The sequence below is a fragment of the Felis catus genome, chromosome B1, assembly GCF_018350175.1.
Source record: "Felis catus isolate Fca126 chromosome B1, F.catus_Fca126_mat1.0, whole genome shotgun sequence".
NCBI lineage: Eukaryota > Metazoa > Chordata > Mammalia > Carnivora > Felidae > Felis > Felis catus.
Window position 1 is genome coordinate 135,301,736 of NC_058371.1, and position 17,712 is coordinate 135,319,447.

The 17,712-nt window shown below is 37.1% G+C and overlaps 1 protein-coding gene and 1 pseudogene across 1 annotated transcript; one reads left to right on the forward strand and one right to left on the reverse strand.

The window, feature by feature from the left end:
* Positions 1 to 1,050: 1,050 nt before the first annotated feature.
* Positions 1,051 to 1,214, forward strand: LOC111560247 (annotated as a pseudogene).
* A 1,706-nt stretch (positions 1,215 to 2,920) lies between these two features.
* LOC101081628 (40S ribosomal protein S2-like) lies at positions 2,921 to 3,914 on the reverse strand. The gene is made up of 2 exons (XM_045056141.1): positions 3,761 to 3,914; positions 2,921 to 3,688 (listed from the first exon to the last, which is right to left on the reverse strand). The coding sequence occupies exons 1-2, from the start codon at positions 3,897 to 3,899 to the stop codon at positions 2,955 to 2,957; spliced, it is 873 nt and encodes a 290-aa protein (XP_044912076.1). The 5' UTR covers positions 3,900 to 3,914; the 3' UTR covers positions 2,921 to 2,954.
* Between the last annotated feature and the right edge of the window lie 13,798 nt (positions 3,915 to 17,712).

Genomic DNA, 17,712 nt, shown 5'->3' on the forward strand with positions numbered 1-17,712 from the left:
GAGTAATCCCTATGGATGTCTTTTTATACTTTATATAGTTAGTCAAATATAGCTTTTGCTAACGACAGTTTTTATGTCAGCGTGTAAATACTTGTAAATAAAAACTACAGAATATAATTTCATGTATACAGCAATTCATTGACTGCCAGCAGTGAATTAAATGCAGCATATAACATTCCATCAACTTCCCAATAGATGTGATCTTTTACCTCTGAGCAAACTATCTATAACATAGACCCCAACATGTAAAATAAAAGTTCTTCATGAAAGAACCTCCAGGTCTTACTTGCAACACTTTCCAATTTGTCCTGTGATTTTACCTAACTATCTAATAAATTCCTTCTTCCTAAATGGGAATTTCCATGGCCACCTTTGGTCATTATTTTCACATCTGAACTGCACTCAATAATATTCTTTAAACGTCAGTCCCTTCTTTGTTCTATTTCATGCCCTCTTGCTTTTGAACTATTATATCCTTGAAGAGTTTCCTTTTATATACCTTTTCTATCTTCCAAACTTTATCTGCATTCGTCATGTTCACCTTTCATTTCCCTCTCAAGAATGAGCACTGACCTCATTTTTTTAGTCTCAACAAGGATCTGTGACCTAAAGATCTTTTATCATCGTGGCTGTCTTTATTGATGCTTCATTATCATTCCTCTCATATAAGGTTCAGAATCATGCACAAAGCTCCAAGTGGGGTGGATTCCCAGTTCTTTGAAATGCTTTTATAATGATGCGAACCTGTGTTCCATTAGCCTTCCTGATTATTAAAAGGCTCCTGCTCTCATTTTGTTTCTTCTCACCTATAAATCTTGTTACTAATACACCCTTTAAAAATGTTTTATATATATATATTTTTTATATATATAAATATATATTATATATATAATTTATATATATATATAAATTATATATATAATATATATTTATATATTATATATATATAATATATATATATTTATATATATATATATATATGGAAGCCTTGGCCTAATTCTTTTCTCCATTTTTCTAAAATTTCCAAAGTGGTTTCTAATATGACAGACAAGCTCTGTTTAGTGACAGTATCATAGCCAATGAGGTTTATCTGAGGCACAATTACTGCTAATTGAAAACTTCTCTAATATGACATACAACAAGCACAATAACAAACATTTTCTTTAGTACAAAAATCAATACAGTAGTTACGGTTTGCTAATTAAATCAATTTACATAAATGTTCTATCTCACCAAAATACCACTTAATGGTTTTCTACATGGTATCTGTCACAAAAGGAAAGGAAGCTGGGCAAAATAAGATGAATGGAAAGAGTAGTATAGAATTATTCCTACTCCTGGAAGAGGGACCCAAGAACCTATATTATTGATTGTGTACTAGTTGAGTCAGCTCTATATGAAGAACATATTTTGTGGCTTTTTTTACATTATTTGAAAGTATTCACCAAGCACACAAAAATACAAAACTTGCAACTAAACAATAACCTAAAAATTCAGAGAACTTATACTTTCTGAGTTTCTGAGACTTTGACCTCATTTTGGTTTTGCTTTTATTTTACAATTCTGAAAATCAGGTAGTGAAAAAGTGCCCAAGCACAAATTGTTCAAGGTCACATACAAGTTGATTATGCAACTAGAATCAGAAGTCATGGCCATCATGTTCACACTGCAGATAATCTTTTGCCTTATTACCTTAGAACACTCCACAGTTTTGCTTTCCCTGTTTCACATTCCAGGAAAAATGACAATTAGTGAACTCTGAGATGTGCCATCTTCTTTTTCCTTCTTCACCAATTTCCCTGAAACTAACATGCTCAAACTTAATCTATCACATCCACATCTTATCTGCAGTGTCCAGAACAGAGGAAAAGAAATCCTTAGGCACTGTCCCAGAAAATAGAAATAGGCCACCAGTTTATGTAAAATAGGAGCAAATCAACAAATGGTCAAAACAACTCATCTTCCTACTTGCTTTCATATATATATATATATATATATATATATATATATATATATATATATATATGAAAGTTCCTACAGAGAGATACCTCTGTTCAGCATAACCCACATCTGACATTCTGGGGAACTTTCTGCTAGATTCTAGAAGTAAGAATTGGAAGCAGGAGGGCATGTCTTATTCATATTTTTTACCTCTGCATGTAGCAAAATACCACATAATCGGGACTCAAAAATGTTGAATCTGGGGTGCCTGGGTGGCTCAGTCAGTTAAGCATCCAACTCTTGGTTTCAGCTCAGGTCATGATCTCATGGTTTGTGAGTCCCACATCAGGCTCTGTGCTGACAGTGTGAAGCCTGGTTGGGATTCTCTCTCTCACTCTCTCTCTCTGCCCCTCCCACATGTCCTCTCTCTCTCTCTCTCTCAAAATAAATAAATGAACTTAAAAAAATAATAATTAAAAATGCTTAAATAAAAAATGTTGAATAAATAAAATATAATGTGAGCATGCTACAGTCCACTTCTAGATCATACTTGCATTTGAGATCTCACTGCCAAATTATTATAAATTACACCAAATATAGGTAATGAAATAACTTTAGATGATTACTCATTTCTCTCCTCAGAGTTTACTATCATGTTTTATCGTTAAGGTTTTGATCACCTGGGAGACAGTGAATGCCAGAGAAACATGAGCTAAATTATGCAGTCCTGTGGTTAAAAGTGCTGACTCGGGAGCCAGGTTGTCTGGATTCAAATTCCTGCTCTACCACATACCAGCTGTTGATGGTACACAACTTAATTAATGATTCCATGTCTCAGTTAATCCATCTGTTATAACACCACCTACTTCATCAAGTCGTATAAGTATTAAATGAGCCAATATTTGTAAACCTCTTAAAATAGTGTCTGGCACATAGTAAGGATTATATAAGTGTTTTTATTTATTTTATTTTTTTTTTCAAGCTTCAATTCACTTTATTTTTCTCATACAAAACTAAGTGGTGGCCACAGCTGGAGCCTGGGTCCTCTGCACAGCGACTCTGGTGTGGGTCTTTACAAGATGGTCAGTGAAGTCCTGATAGGGAGACTTGGTGAACACAGTCTCCTTCCAAAGATCAGGGGTGAGATAGCTGTAGGTCTTGGAAATGGCATCAAAAGTGGCCTTGGCAAAGTTGCCCAGGGTGGCAGTGCAGCCCCTAGCTGAGGTGTAGCAGTCATTGATACCAGCCATCATCAGTAGCTTCTTAGGTACAGGGGCTGAGACAATGCCAGTGCCTCTGGGGGCAGGAATGAGGCGCACCAGCACAGAACCACAGCGGCCTGCCACCTTGCATGGTACAGTGTGGGGCTTCCCAATCTTGTTCCCCCAGTAGCCTCGCCGCACGGGGATGATGGAAAGCTTGGCCAGGATGATGGCCCCACGGATGGCGGTGGCTACCTCCTTAGAACACTTAACACCCAGACCAACGTGTCCGCTGTAGTCTCCGATGGCAACAAATGCCTTGAACCTGGTCCGCTGGCCAGCGCGGGTCTGCTTCTGCACAGGCAGAATCTTCAAGACCTCGTCCTTGAGTGACGCCCCCAAGAAAAAGTCAATGATCTCAGACTCCTTGATGGGCAGAGAGAAGAGATAGATCTCCTCCAGGGACTTGATCTTCATATCCTTGACCAGGCGGCCCAGCCTGGTGACAGGCATCCACTCCTTGTCCTCGGCCTTGCCTCTGCGAGCTCCGCAGCCGCGGCCCCGGCCTCGACCCCGGCCGCGGCCCCGACCCCGGCCGCGGCCCCGACCCCGGCCGCGGCCCCGACCCCGGCCGCGGCCCCGACCCCGGCCGCGGCCCCGACCCCGGATGCCACTGCCGAAGCCTCCGCAGAAGCCGCCGCGGCCTCCCATTCCAGGGCCCCCGGGCCCTCCCGCAGCACCGGCGTCATCCGCCATTTGGTGTATTCCCGGAGAAGAAGCTAAGTGTTTGTTTTTAAAAAGTGGTCTTCTGAGATACTACCATCATTTAGTCAACTAAGAGGAATTTATTATTTGTTATAGGAAAAAAATGGCAGGCTAAATCTCTATGAAAATATTCCATGCTAGATGTAATATTTTAATTGGTAGAGCCTATCAAGAACTGAGAATAATTGATTGCATGATGATGGGTATAAGTCATGAAACTAAACTTGTCTTCTCCATCCACCTCTCCCTGTTTATACTCACACAAAAATTTTAGAGTAACATTTCCTCCTAAAATCTGGAAATGTGCTTTAAAGCACATTGTTTCTCCTTGCCAAATGGAGGAGGCTTTGGCCTCTGGCAATACAAAGAACAAGATATCCTGAAAAATCTTTTCAGACAAAACACCGATGTGAGCTGACTTGCAATAAAGATTCTTTTAAGTAAATAGCTAAAAATACAAAAAGTGAAAGAAGTCCTCAGAGGCCTCAGAATGAAGAAAAAGCAAGAATCAGTGTGATAAATTGGTACTCAAATGACTCCTGTCCTAAAGGCATGTCCTGACTCCTGGAACCTGGAGCCTTCCATCTTAAGGCTACACTGGATGGATTAGACAGAAACTTGCCAGAAGATAGCAACACTTATTATAAAGCTAGAGCAAATATGACTGTTTAGTAATGCTTCAGGGATAGACAAACAGATCAATGGAACAAAAAAGAGTGTCCAGAAATAACACACGCATACATGAATATGTAACACATGACAGGAATGAATACAAACTAGGGGAAAGGAGGTGTTATTACAAATTGTAAATAAACAATCTAGGGTAATTGGGTATCTTCATTGTGTGTGTGTGTGTGTGTGTGTGTGTGTGTGTGTGTGTGTTAACAACAGTTCTTTTTAGATTAATATCTAAATTCAAGTTAGTTAACATACACTGTAATACTGGTTTCAGGAGAAGGACCCAGTGACTCATCACTTACATATAACACCCAGTGCTCATCCCAACAAGTGCATTCCTTAATACCATCACCCATTTAGGCCATCCTTCTACCCACCTCCCCTCCAGCAACCCCGGTTTATTCTCTTTATTTAAGAGTCTCTTATGGTTTGCCTCCCTCTCTGTTTTTATCTTATTTTTCCTTCCCTTGTATGTCTCCTGCCACAGAATAATGTCATTTCAGTGTAAATTAAAGACCTATGAGAAGAGCAAACCATAAAGCTTTCAGAAGATCGTACAGGAAAATATCGTCAAGATTTCGGGACAGGGAGAGATATTTGATATATAAAGATTACTGATACAAAGAAAAAATGATAAATTTAATTACATTAAAGTTAACTTTTCATCAAAAAACACCTTAGAAAGAGGAGTGAGCAATAAAGTAGAAAAAGACATTTGTGACACGTATAATTGACATAGGACCGGTGCAGAGAAGACATAGAGAACTGCTACCATTTGCACACCTCCAAGACTGCCAAAAATAATAGAAGTCAAACAGTATCAAGTATTGGTGAGGATGGAAAGCAAAGAAAATTCTCATGTACTGCTGATAGGAGTATAAATAGTAAAGCCATGTTAGAAAACAGTTTGGTATTAGCTAGGAAAGTGATGATGCACATAGTGTGAGTAAAGGAAAATTGGAATCTTAAAAATCTTTTTGTATTCAAAAGAAGGTATAAAAGGGGGGAAATCATACAAAAAGGACAGAATAAAAACTGTAAAATAAGGAGGAATTAAATCCAAATATGTCATAAATTACACTATGTATAAAATTCAAATTTAAATGTTCAAATTTACCAGTAAAGAAATACTATTCTGTTGGATTTATAGAAAGTGTTCCATTGTATGCTATTTACTAGACACATCTACATGATTAATAGAAAGCTACAGTTTTTATTAATAAAAAACATGCCCCAGGTAAAGATCACTCAAAGGAAATCCAGTATAGCTATATTAATAACAGACAAAAATAGATGTGAAGGCAAAAAGAATGATCAGGATTCACTATAATGACAAAATCTTTTATTTAAAAGGACCATCTATTATTTCCAAATATATATCCTCCTAAGAACACAATTCTTTATGGCAGACAAGCCAGCTATTCACCAATCATTGGAATGAAGTTGGATTATATCTCCCAGCTTCCCCTTTGTTAAGTAAGGCCATTTGCCTAGATCTCATCAGTGGAATATGAGCACTCCATTTCATGCCGTGTGTGTGTGTGTGTGTGTGTGTGTGTGTGATAATTTATGTAGTAATTCACATTTATTCAATGATGACTTTGATTATTTAGAGATCCTTAGATATTAAGACAAAGTCCTAATTCTCAAGGAATTTCAAGATTCTGATGACACACATATAGAAAAAGCATGTATAGTGCAGTAATAATTGCTATAACATATTGGAAATATGTACAAAGTACCACCAGAACCAAAAGAAAGGAGTGTTCAGTTTACTGGGGAAGTCAGCCATTGCATCACATCACAGAGGAATTGACAATGAGCTGATTAATGAAAGCAGATAAAATGAAGAGATGCAACACAAAGGCATGAGGGTCTATGGCTCGTTTAGAGAAAAGCAAGCAATTCGATAAGACCAAAGCACATGACCCATGTGGAGAAATGATCCAACCTAGGACCGTGGCAAACAGTACAGAGAGGAGAATATTCCAGCGGTACTAAAGAAATACATAGAAATGAATGACTTACTGAGAAGTAGGAAGAAGGGGGCATGCAGAATCACGCACAGGTGGACTGTAGTGGCATTACCTGAAAAGGAGATTAGAAAAGCAGGTTATGAAGCAGTTGTGTTTGAATCTGAGAAGAATGCTTCAACTGAGGGTCATTTGTGTGTACCCGGGACAGTGGGCTCATATAAATTTGCCTGGAGATTATTTAAAGTAAAATATGAGAGCATGAAGGATGGTATAGTTTTACCCCCAGATGCTTAGCAACCTGATGCTAAGTACCAGGAGAATCTGAGAGTCTAAGTGAGAAGGTGACCAACATTCTAATTATTTGTAAAATTTCTCCTCAGAAAACCAGTGGGCAGTCTGGAGTGGTGAAGCATTTCTAAATCTTTGCTACCAGAGTCTCTGGAGACATGTTAATCTCTTCTCATAGAACAGTCTGGGCCAGGGAAAAAGAAATAAGAAAATACATTTCCTAATTTAATTTTTATTTAAGACCCAGTATAGCAGAACTGTCCATTATATGTAGAATACTGATTGTGCTTGGGCTCAATCCTTTGTGGAATCTTCCAAATCAAGCCAGGGAGATGTCCTTGCCAAGTTCACCCCCACTTCAGTCCCTCTTATGGCCCATGATATTCTCCTCAGGGTAAAGTGCCAGAACCGTTTTGCATGGAAAGGAAAACAAAACTAACCTATGAAGGAGCTCAAACAGCTCTGCCACCCAAGTGAGCTGAGGCAGGCCTCAGTTTAACTTTTAACGGTTCTGATGTCAGAAGAGGAAACTGAAGGAAGCCCCCTGACAGCTTCTGGGAGCAGTGAACAACCAGATGAAGGGACCTGCTAAACCCCATGAGCTGCCTGCCTTCTCACTGTCTTTGGAGGTGATCGGTAAGTGTCCCTCAGATTCCAACTGCAGCTTTTATGTTATCAGCTTTCAGACTTTATTTGAACATTTCTTTTTTTGGACTGGGTCCAGAAACTGGACTGAGTCAGATTGGGTCTGACTTGGAAAGAAGATTGGGTCTGGGGTTAGACTAGGTCTGACTTAAGCCGGAGTGGGTCTAGTGTTGGGCCTCAGGTGAATAAAAACAAAAGTTTAAGGCTGAATAAGCAGGTTAATCTTATCAAGGATATAATAATCTTGAATTACAGGGACCACAGTAGAGAAATTTTAACCTAGATAAGCTTATCCATTTATAAGATGACCTAGAGAAAAAGCGGTCTCAGCCAAGCACTCACCATAAAAGGTAGAGGGGAAATTACTGTTCCTCCTCTATAGTTTCTGTTGACCAGAATGAGACCTGCTGGGGCACCTCACTTGCTCTAGATCCTGCAGACAGGATCCTGGGAAAACTGGCAGAAGCCAGAAAGGGGTGAGAATTCTTACCCAAGTTAGCTCTCCCAGATCTCTGTCTGTAGTGCCTGGTTGAGAGAGGAAAGTAAAAAATTTTACATTGTTCCTTTCCAAATTCACACTGACAGGCAGAAAAAAACACTAATAAGAATTTGATCTTTGAATTGTGACTTGTGAACTTGTTTTCGGGTACCCATTGGTTGTTGATCCTTACTCTCCCAGGGACAGCCATTACCTTCTTGTTTGTCTCATTTTGTGTCCTAAGAACTTGACTTGGCAGCCGTCAGGTTGGGGTCCCAAAATAAGGACAAACAGAAATGCAGGTTGTACCCAATTTGGCTGGACAGAAATGTGGGTTGTACTTCATTTGCAGCTAGTGTCCTACCACCATTGCCAGCTCTCAGGTCAATTGTCTAAGTCTGTCTTTCTTTGGTTATCTTTGGGAGTGGCTCTGGTTCTTAGGAGGACAGTGTCTTTTGCACCCTCTTTGGGGATACCTCTTGAGTCCAAGGGGTTGTTCAGAGCTGCAAGGAATATTTACTGTTGTTAGCTGTAGCCTGACAAGATATTTGAAAACAATATTTGTGTTTTTAAGTAACTCTTATGGTGAGAAGCTGGCCAAATTGGAAGCTGACATTCAGAGCCTGATAGGAATTTATTTTAGACCTTCTCCTCTAAGCTAAAGTGAAACTATGTACCCAGAAGGAAACATTCTGAAATCTTTGTGGAATGATTTACTAAAACATTCCAAGACACACAACTCAAAATCTAGAATATAAGGAACTTTTTATTTACATCTTAGTTGAAGATCTTCTCCATAATATAAAGAAACATATTGAGGATAATATAGTTGGATGGGGTGGGTTGATATCCTTCAGTTTGCAATCCAGTCCTCTGAGGAACCAAAAACAACTGTACTTGTCTTACAAATCTAGTCTTTATAGGAACAGAAATGTGACTCTAGAAACAACTCAAAGCCCACCTATCCTATTTACCAATCCCAAACCTCCCCTACTCATCTCAAAAGGCCCAAAGATATTGTAAAAAAAAAAAAAAAAGACTTAGGGAATAGAATTTATCTTGGGGGAACTTGCATTCTTTCTCTATGCTTTTTGAGATGCAAGTATTCTACTTGGTTTTCTCTAGGAACCAAGGTAATTCTTATCAGAAGGAGAAAAAAGAAAAAAAGAAAAGGAAAAGTTATTTTGATTACTATCTTGCACAAATATTAGTAAAAATCTTTAGCCATCTGTCATCTGAGAGGGTAACTTTAATTTATTCCATCTGCCAGAAGCACAATTTGGGTCCAACTGTTCTTTTATGGGCAAAAATGTTGCATTGTTGGAGATGTCTCATGGCTAAAATTTTAAAATAAAAGCTATAAGATATCTGTTTGCATTTGTCTATATGTTTATGTATGTCTATGTGTACATGTTATAAACATGTGATATTTTTTCTACCTCCAGATGGCATTGTCCACATTAATTTGTAAAGACCTCTGTTGACTTGTCTTAAATACAAACAAGTATTTATATAAATCAAGTATATTTTCAGAAATACAGTAATTAACCCAAATAGTTTCCAACTCCATTTGATTGAGGATAATTTTCAGTAAAAAAAAATTTTTAAGGAGAGTTTACCTTTTTTAGTTTAATTTTGAAAAAACATGCTATCAGCATTAAATATAAATTTATTCTACCTAGATTTACTAAAAATCAAATAAGCCTGTTATCTCTGTTGCAGACTTTGTTAACAAAAGAGATAATTAAAATAATGGTTAGTTATTTAATGTCTCATAAAATTTTCATGACTAATCGAAACATAATTGTTAAGAACAGGTGAATTAAATAGATGTAATTAAGATAAAAGTTTATAAATGAACTTTCCAATAAGAATTATGCTTTATGGTATATCTACTCAAAAATAGTTTCCATAATCTTTTCAGTAACTTGAAACTTTAAAGTTATACTGAGAAAATTTAGATGATGGATAGTCATTGACTATCTAGATCATTTCCAAATAAGATAAAATACTGAAACATTAATTATTAAACACAGATTTATCTACTTTTGGCTTCTTATTACAAAAGAGCTAAAGATACTTGGGTCAATCAGTTAACATGCCTTGTGCTATTTTGAAAATTTTACTATGAGGAAGAAGTCTAGAAATTATGAAATGTATTTATAAATTTGCCAATCCAGAAAATCCCAGTGCAAATGACAATCCACAATTGCTCACTTCTTAGTTTTCACTAGGAATAAAGGATTTGAAGGGTAAGGAATTCTAATTAATATATGTAATTAAAACTACTTGGAAATAACAAAAGTGAAAGGAAAAAAATGTGTCTGAAAAGTAGGTAAGGAAAGTAAAATGAATTATTGTTCCACTATGAGAAAAAAGAAGAAAAAAGTACAATAAATCTGAATGCATATAAATAGTTGTAGAAGTTTTGTTGGGAAAAAAATTTTAGTGTAGTCAAGCAAGTCAAGATTAGAATGGATGTATTTAAGATTTTAAAATGAATTTTAATATCAAAAGCGCACTGGTGCAAAATTAGAATTTGGTTTTCTCTCTGTTAAAAGGACAAAGTTTTCTGCTGATAAAGAAATAGCTGCCCAACCAAACTCCCAGATTCTCTGGCCAAAGTTGTTTATGATAATAGGATAGCCCTTAATTATCTTTCAGGTAAACAAGATGTCTGCGCTATGGCCAACAGCATTTGCTGCACTTAAATTAACATTTCTGCGAAATTGAGACTCAGCTACATAAGATCACTGAACAAGTCAGTTGGCTTAAGGAAGGGACTTCCTCAAAAGTCTGATTGGATTGGGTCTGAGTGCTTTGGGTCCTGGGGACCATGGCTGTAAAGTGCACTCCACACATCAAGAATGCTCCTGCTCATAATAATCATAGTAGTCTCCCCGGTGCACTGTAGTCTCTCAAAAGTTTTAAATGCATGTTCACAGCTGCTAACCACCGAGCAAATGACCTCTCTAAGAATAGAACATCATAAAAGGAACAAACAGAATGACCAACTTAAAGAATGTGAACCCAACATTGTGACCTGTAAATAACACACAGAGATTTAGCAAAACCTGCAAGTTGCAGAACTCCAGAGTGGTACCTGAGAATAGCACTAATGCCTTACATTTTCTATCAAATTTCTCAATTAGACTAAGGGTCTGATCAAAAGCAGGGAATTGTTAAAAAAACAAAAAAAACAAAAAACAAAACAAAAAACAAAAAAAAAAAAAACAGGCCCATGATAGATTTGTTTATGCTAAGCTCCACATCACCATAATAAGATTTAACTTACCATTTTGGCTCTTCCAGAAATGGAATTTTAGAACAGTCAATCAGGAAATCACCTGATCAGGGTGCCCAGGGTGGCTCAGTCAGTTAAGCATCTGACTTCAGCTCAGGTCATGATCTCACCGTTCATGAGCTAATGCCCCTCATCAAGTGTACTCCAGCCCTGCTTCCAGTGAGCTGGAGACTCGCTTCAGATGAGCCCTGCTTCTCTCTCTCTCTCTCTCTCTCTCTCTCTCTCTCTCTCTTTTCATTGCTCTCTCTCTGTCTGCCCCTTGTAGGATTCTTTCTCTCTCTCTCTCTGTGCCCCTCACTCACTTGTGCGCTCGCGCGCGCTCTCTCTCTCTCTCTCTCTCTCTCTCTCTCTCTCTCTCTCGATTTTTCGAGGAAAAAAAAGAAAAAGAGGAAATCACCTGATTAGCACTAGTTATGTAATCTGCCTGATAGACCCTTGCCATCCCCTGAAGGAAAAGTAATCTTAGAATAATCAACCTGCTTTTTTGTCTAGTACAACTTCCTCATTCCTGCTCTCTTCTGCCTACAAGTCTTTCAGTTTGTAGAGCTCCTCCGAGCTTCCTTCTATTGGCTAGATTGGATGCTGCCTGATTCAAATCAATTTTTGCTCAAATAAACGCTTAAAAATTTTAATATGCCTCAGTTTATCTTTTAACAGAAACACAGACACCACAACCATCAGCAGCAGTCTGGAGCTTTGAGTTTGTAGTGACTTCATTCGCCTATTTCTATCCACAGCTCTTTGTGGGAGGCACCTACTCCATGGCAAGGGGTGGTAATGGTATCCTCCTTGTCAATAGTCCCAAGGCGGTTCCCTACCACTAGTTAAGGTTCTCTCTACTTTCCCCATTGCATATGCCTTCTGTTTCCTGCTCAGATCTTGACCAGTAGAAATTGCACTTCATCTAAGAGAATGAAAACAAACCCGAGCTAGCTCTCCATCCATGAATAGGTATGGTTTGTTTTTTGATTAGCCTATAGAAAGAACTCAAACTTCGGACTCCAAGGGATGAGACATAGAATAGGCATGTTTTGATGAATGTACAAGTAAAATGAGTTTCCTAAGTGCCCACAGTGGTGAACATGGAGCAGCTGGGGATAGCAGGAAGAGCAGCAGCTGGGAAAAGGGACTTCCTAAAAGTAAATGGGAAAGTAGAGAACCATCTCTTTTGATTTCCACAGGATACCAAAGAGAGGAATTACTCTACCACTTGGCAGTTTTGCCTGGGGCTAACATTATTTATCCCTAATACCCCTCTAATTTTTTTCTTTATTTTATTTACTTTTATTTTGAGATAGAAAGAGAGATGGGGGGAGGGGCAGAGAGGGAGGAAGAGAGAGAATCCCAAGCAGGCTCCACACTCAGTGTGGTGACCAGTGGGGCTCAATCCCACCACCATGAGATCATGACCTGAGCCAAAATCAAAAGATAGACACTTAACCAACTGAGCCACCCAGGTGCCCCTACCCCCTAATTTTTTAATTCAGTATCCATTGACTTCAACTAGCAAAAACTATTGCTCTTTTTAAACCTATTTTTCTTAAACTAAGAGCTTCATACCTTGTTTATGTATTTCATTCAAATAAAATTCACATTCTCCTAGTGAGAGTTTCCCAGATTTATATGCCTACATATAAAAGTAAACTAAGATACAGGTATAGATCAGCTATTATACTTTCTGATAACACTATTGTTTTTCAACTTGCATTTCATGCCACCTAGTGTTATAATTTGGTGTTACAACTTGACACTACCAACATTCATGATTTCAACTCTGAAAAAGATAACTTCAAATTTAGGGTTTCCTAATTAAATAATGAGTCTAAGGAAATTTCACACATTATACCATCATGTAGTAAAGTCTTCCACAGAATGGTATTGGATGAAGGCCTGGGTTTTTTTTAGAATTAAAGCTACTCAAAAATAAATACTAAAATAAAAACATTTGGCTTACGATTCTACCTCCTTTCTTCACTTCAGGTAAGACCAAGAGCCATTTAAGTAAATTGAAATCAAATCTGTTTGAAAATTAGCATTGCAAAAGTCTTTGACCTACTTCTATCACAATTTTCTTATAATAGTGAAGAACTCTCCAAGTTTCCTGTCAACTGTCATCAGCCCTCTTTAATGTCATAAATTACAAAAAAAATGTTAAATCTAATTATTTAATTCAGAGATATAGAATAAAAGCAAAATCCCACTTTTTAGTTTTCTGTCTACAAGTTTTTGAAATTCAACAAATATTTATTTTGTTCAAAGAACTGTTCTAGCTTTATGAATTAATGGGGAAAAACAGAAAAAAATCTCTGCTTTTATGTTATTAATTATATTCTCCAATACTCTTAGAATTATAGACTTGTATAGTTGGAAGATATCTTAGAAATTAGTTAATCCAATCTAGTTGTTTCATTTTTAATTCTTTACTTACAAAGAGGAAAACACAAATACAACTGGTAAAAACAGAAATGCCTAAAAGCCTATCTTTGAACATTCACAATACTCTGAGTTAATAGCAAAGTTTTACTTCTAACCATATCCGGTCCTTGTTATACATGAATAAACCCTGGGTGTAGACTCCAAGCCACTGATTTCCAATTCCCATCCCTGCCTTATACTGGTCCCATCCATACTGGACTCCTGCCTACCACCATCCTATGCTTTTCCCAATGAGTCTATATACTTTTCTAATTTGTCCTTAGCATGAGGGTATTATACTGAAAATCAGCCTGCTTGAGTAGGGCCCTGATGCTCCAATGATTCCTTCTAGTCCTCCCTTAGCTCTGGGGTCAATTCTGCTTCATATATGCCTTACGTGGACTTCCTGATGAGACTAGAAAGAATTCCTGCAAGTCTACCTGAGTTTGAATAATACTCTGCTACTGAATTCATTTACCAGATCCTGGTAGTGACACTTCAGAAACCATACTGGGCCTTGAGTTTTTCTCATCAGAATCAGCCATTGCAGTTAGGGCAAAAACTTCTACCCCATTTAATTTTCCAATGGCTTTGCAGTGTAATTGGGTTCATTTGTATTGTGAGATTTGAAAGTTATCAGCATACGGATGATAATAGAAGTTAAAACAGTGGACAGAATAGCCCAGGGATACAATGTAAAGAATAGGACGAGAAAATGCTCAGTGTCTCTTTGAGAGCCCATCCTTCTCCCAATTTCAGGCCATGTGGTTTAGAAAGAGATATAACCAAAATGCCAAATTCAGGAGTGAGTATGTGGTCCAGGCCTGGTAATTCCAAGTCCTGCTTTCCCTTGGCCACAGTGATTGATTCAGGAATGATCACAGAACTCAAGCAAGGCCAGTAAAGTATACCTTAAACAGCTATAAAGTTACCCAAAAATTGGCATTCTTTTTTCCCCAGGATCAATATCTATAATGATAATGTAAATCTAAAGTTGCCAGTGGTCAACTTTGTCATTATATGGGACCAAAGAATGGAGGAATATAGAGCAGACAGATTCTAATGACAATATTAGAGCCTATGAATCATGCCCACTGTTCCATTCTTCTTATTGCTTAGGTTGGTCTGAGTTGGGTTTTGGTTCCTAGTAACTGATTATAGAACCTCAAGAAGCATCCATTTTTTTGTTGTTGTTATTTATTGTATATGAAAAACAAGAACGAATGAAATAAATAACATATGATAGCCAAATATATAGAAAGAGAAACAAAGAAGCTAAAGAAAGTCACAAAAAATAAGACAGGATATGAAATATAGGATGGATCAATAGAGTCAAATGTCAAAGAAAAGTCACGTGGTCATAAGTATGAAGGTGAAGAAAAATTATTGGATTTGATAATGAGAAGATAACAGATTACTTCTGAGACAAAGGAGCTATGGAGATGAGATGGTAGGAAAGAGGGCCAAAAGAAAGATTAAGAAAGCTTAAATTTGGACAATGGTTTGGAGCCCTCTTTCTCTGCTATAAGAGGAAAAGAAAGTTTAAATAAGAATTAAATACAATTTGAGGTTTAAAAAAACACAGAGAATGTGAGGAAATTTATACTTAAGAAGGACTGTATTTTCAATGGACAAATCAGAAAATATTCTACTAAGCAACATGTTGGATTTGAAGGAATCCACAAATATAAAGGTTTGAAGCATTGGTCATGGGTAGTGAAAGAGGGAATAAAAGGGAAAGTCATTAGAGATGATGAAAAGAACATAATTGCATGTCCTTAAATTCAATAAAAATATTCTAATGAACCAAAACCCATTGGAGCAAAATCTAATTTCTTGCTATAAAAATAAAAAGGGAGGGGTGCCTGGGTGGCTCAGTCAGTTAAGTGTCTGACTTGATTTCAGCTCAGGTCATGATCTCCCAATTAGTGGAATCGAGCTTGCTTGGGATTCTCTCTTTCCCTCTCTTTACCCCCCATCCCGTTCATTCTCTCTCTCTCTCTCTTTCTCTCCTCTCTCTTTCTCTCAAAATAAATAAACATTAAAAAAAAAAAACAGGAAGAGCAGGATATGAAGACATAGAACAGTTGAGCATACAAACATGAGGAGAATCACTATTAAAAATAATTAGCACAAAATGCATCCATATCTATTCAAACACTTGGTATAAAGAACCTACAAGATGCTAAGTACTGTTTGAGGCAATAGGGATTCAATAGAAAATCAACTGGAAACATCCATGCTCTTGTGGAGTTTTCATTCTAGCAGGAAAAAGAGACAACAAACACAAACAAAGCAACGTATAATATGATATCAAGTAGCAACAGTTCTGAAGTTCAGTAAAGAAACCAAATCTATGTAAGAGGTTTGGAAAGGTTGTCAGGCCAAAAGAAAGCTGTAGTAACCATACTTATATCAGACAAACTAGATTTTAAAGCAAAGACTGTAACAAGAGATGAAGAAGGGCATTATATCATAATTAAGGGTCTATCCCTCAAGAAGATCTACCAATAGAAAACAGTTATGCCCCCAATGCAAAAACACCCAAATATATAAATCAATTAATCACAAACATAAAGAAACTCGTTGACAATAATAAAATAATAGGAGGGGACTTTAACACCCCACTTATAGCAATGGACAGATCATCTAAGAAGAAAATCAACAGGAAACAATGGCTTTGAATGGCACACTGGACCAGATAGATTTAACAGATAAATTCAGAACATTGAGCCTATCCTAAAGCAGCAGAATACACATTCTTTTTGAGTGCACATGCAACATTCTCCAGAATAGATCACATACTGGGTCACAAATCAGCCCTCAACAAGTACAAATATATTGAGATCATACCATGCATACTTTCAAACCACAACACTATAAAACATGAAGTCAACTACAAGAAAAATATTTTTAAAGACCATAAATACTTGGAGATTAAAGAACATCCTACTAAAGAATGAATGGGTTAAACATGAAATTAAAGAGGAAATTCAAAAGTACATGAAAGCAAATAAAAATGAAAACATGACAGTCTGAAACCTTTGCAATGCAGCAAAGGTAGTCCTAAGAGGGAAGTATATTGCAATATAGGCCTACCTGAAGAAGAAAGAAAAATCTCAAATACATAACCTAACCTTATACCTAAAGGAGCTGAAAAACAACAGCAAATAAAGCCTAAAGCCAGCAGAAAGGGGGAAATAATAAAGACTAGTGCAGAAACAAATGATATAAAAACAAACAAACAAAAAACCATGGTAGAACAGATCAACAAAACTAAGAACTGGTTCTGCAAAAGAATTAATAAAATTGATAAACCCCTAGCCTGACTCATTAAAAGGAAAAAAGAAAGGACCCAAATAAACAAACATGAACAAAAAGGAAGAGATCACAACCAACACCACAGAAATACAGACAATAATAAGAGAATATTATGAAAAATTATATGCCAACCAAAAGGGTAACCTGAAAGAAATGGATTAATTCCTAGAAACATACAAACCACCAAAACTGAAACAGAAAGAAATAGAAAATTTGAACAGACCCGTAACCAGCAAAGAAACCGAATCAGTTACCAAAAATCTCCTAATAAACAAAAGTCTAGGGCCAGATGTCTTCCCAGGGGAATTCTATCAAACATTTAAAGAAGAGTTAACACCTATTCTTTTGAAGCTGTTCCAAAAATAGAAATGGAAGGAAAACGTCCAAATTTATTCTATGAGGCCAGCATTACCTTGATTCCAAAACCAGACAAAGACCCCACTAAAAAGGAAAATTATAGGCCAATATCTCTGATGAACATGGATGCAAAAATCTCAACAAGATACTAGCAAATAAAATTCAAGAGTAGATTAAAAGAATTATTCACCCTGATCAAGTGGGATTTATTCCTGGGATACAGGGCTGGTTTAATATTCACAAATCAATCACTGTAATACACATTAATAAAAGGATAAGAATCATATGATCTTGTCAATAGATGCAGAAAAAGCATTTGATTAAACACAGCATCCATTCTGG

Bases quoted from the DNA above. Each gene is read 5' to 3' on its own strand.
- LOC101081628 (XM_045056141.1), bottom strand. From the start codon at position 3,899: ATGGCGGATGACGCCGGTGCTGCGGGAGGGCCCGGGGGCCCTGGAATG. The intron at 3,689-3,760 runs GCGGCCGGGGTC...GCGGCTGCGGAG, and splicing joins CCGCGGCCGGGGTCGGGGCC to CTCGCAGAGGCAAGGCCGAG.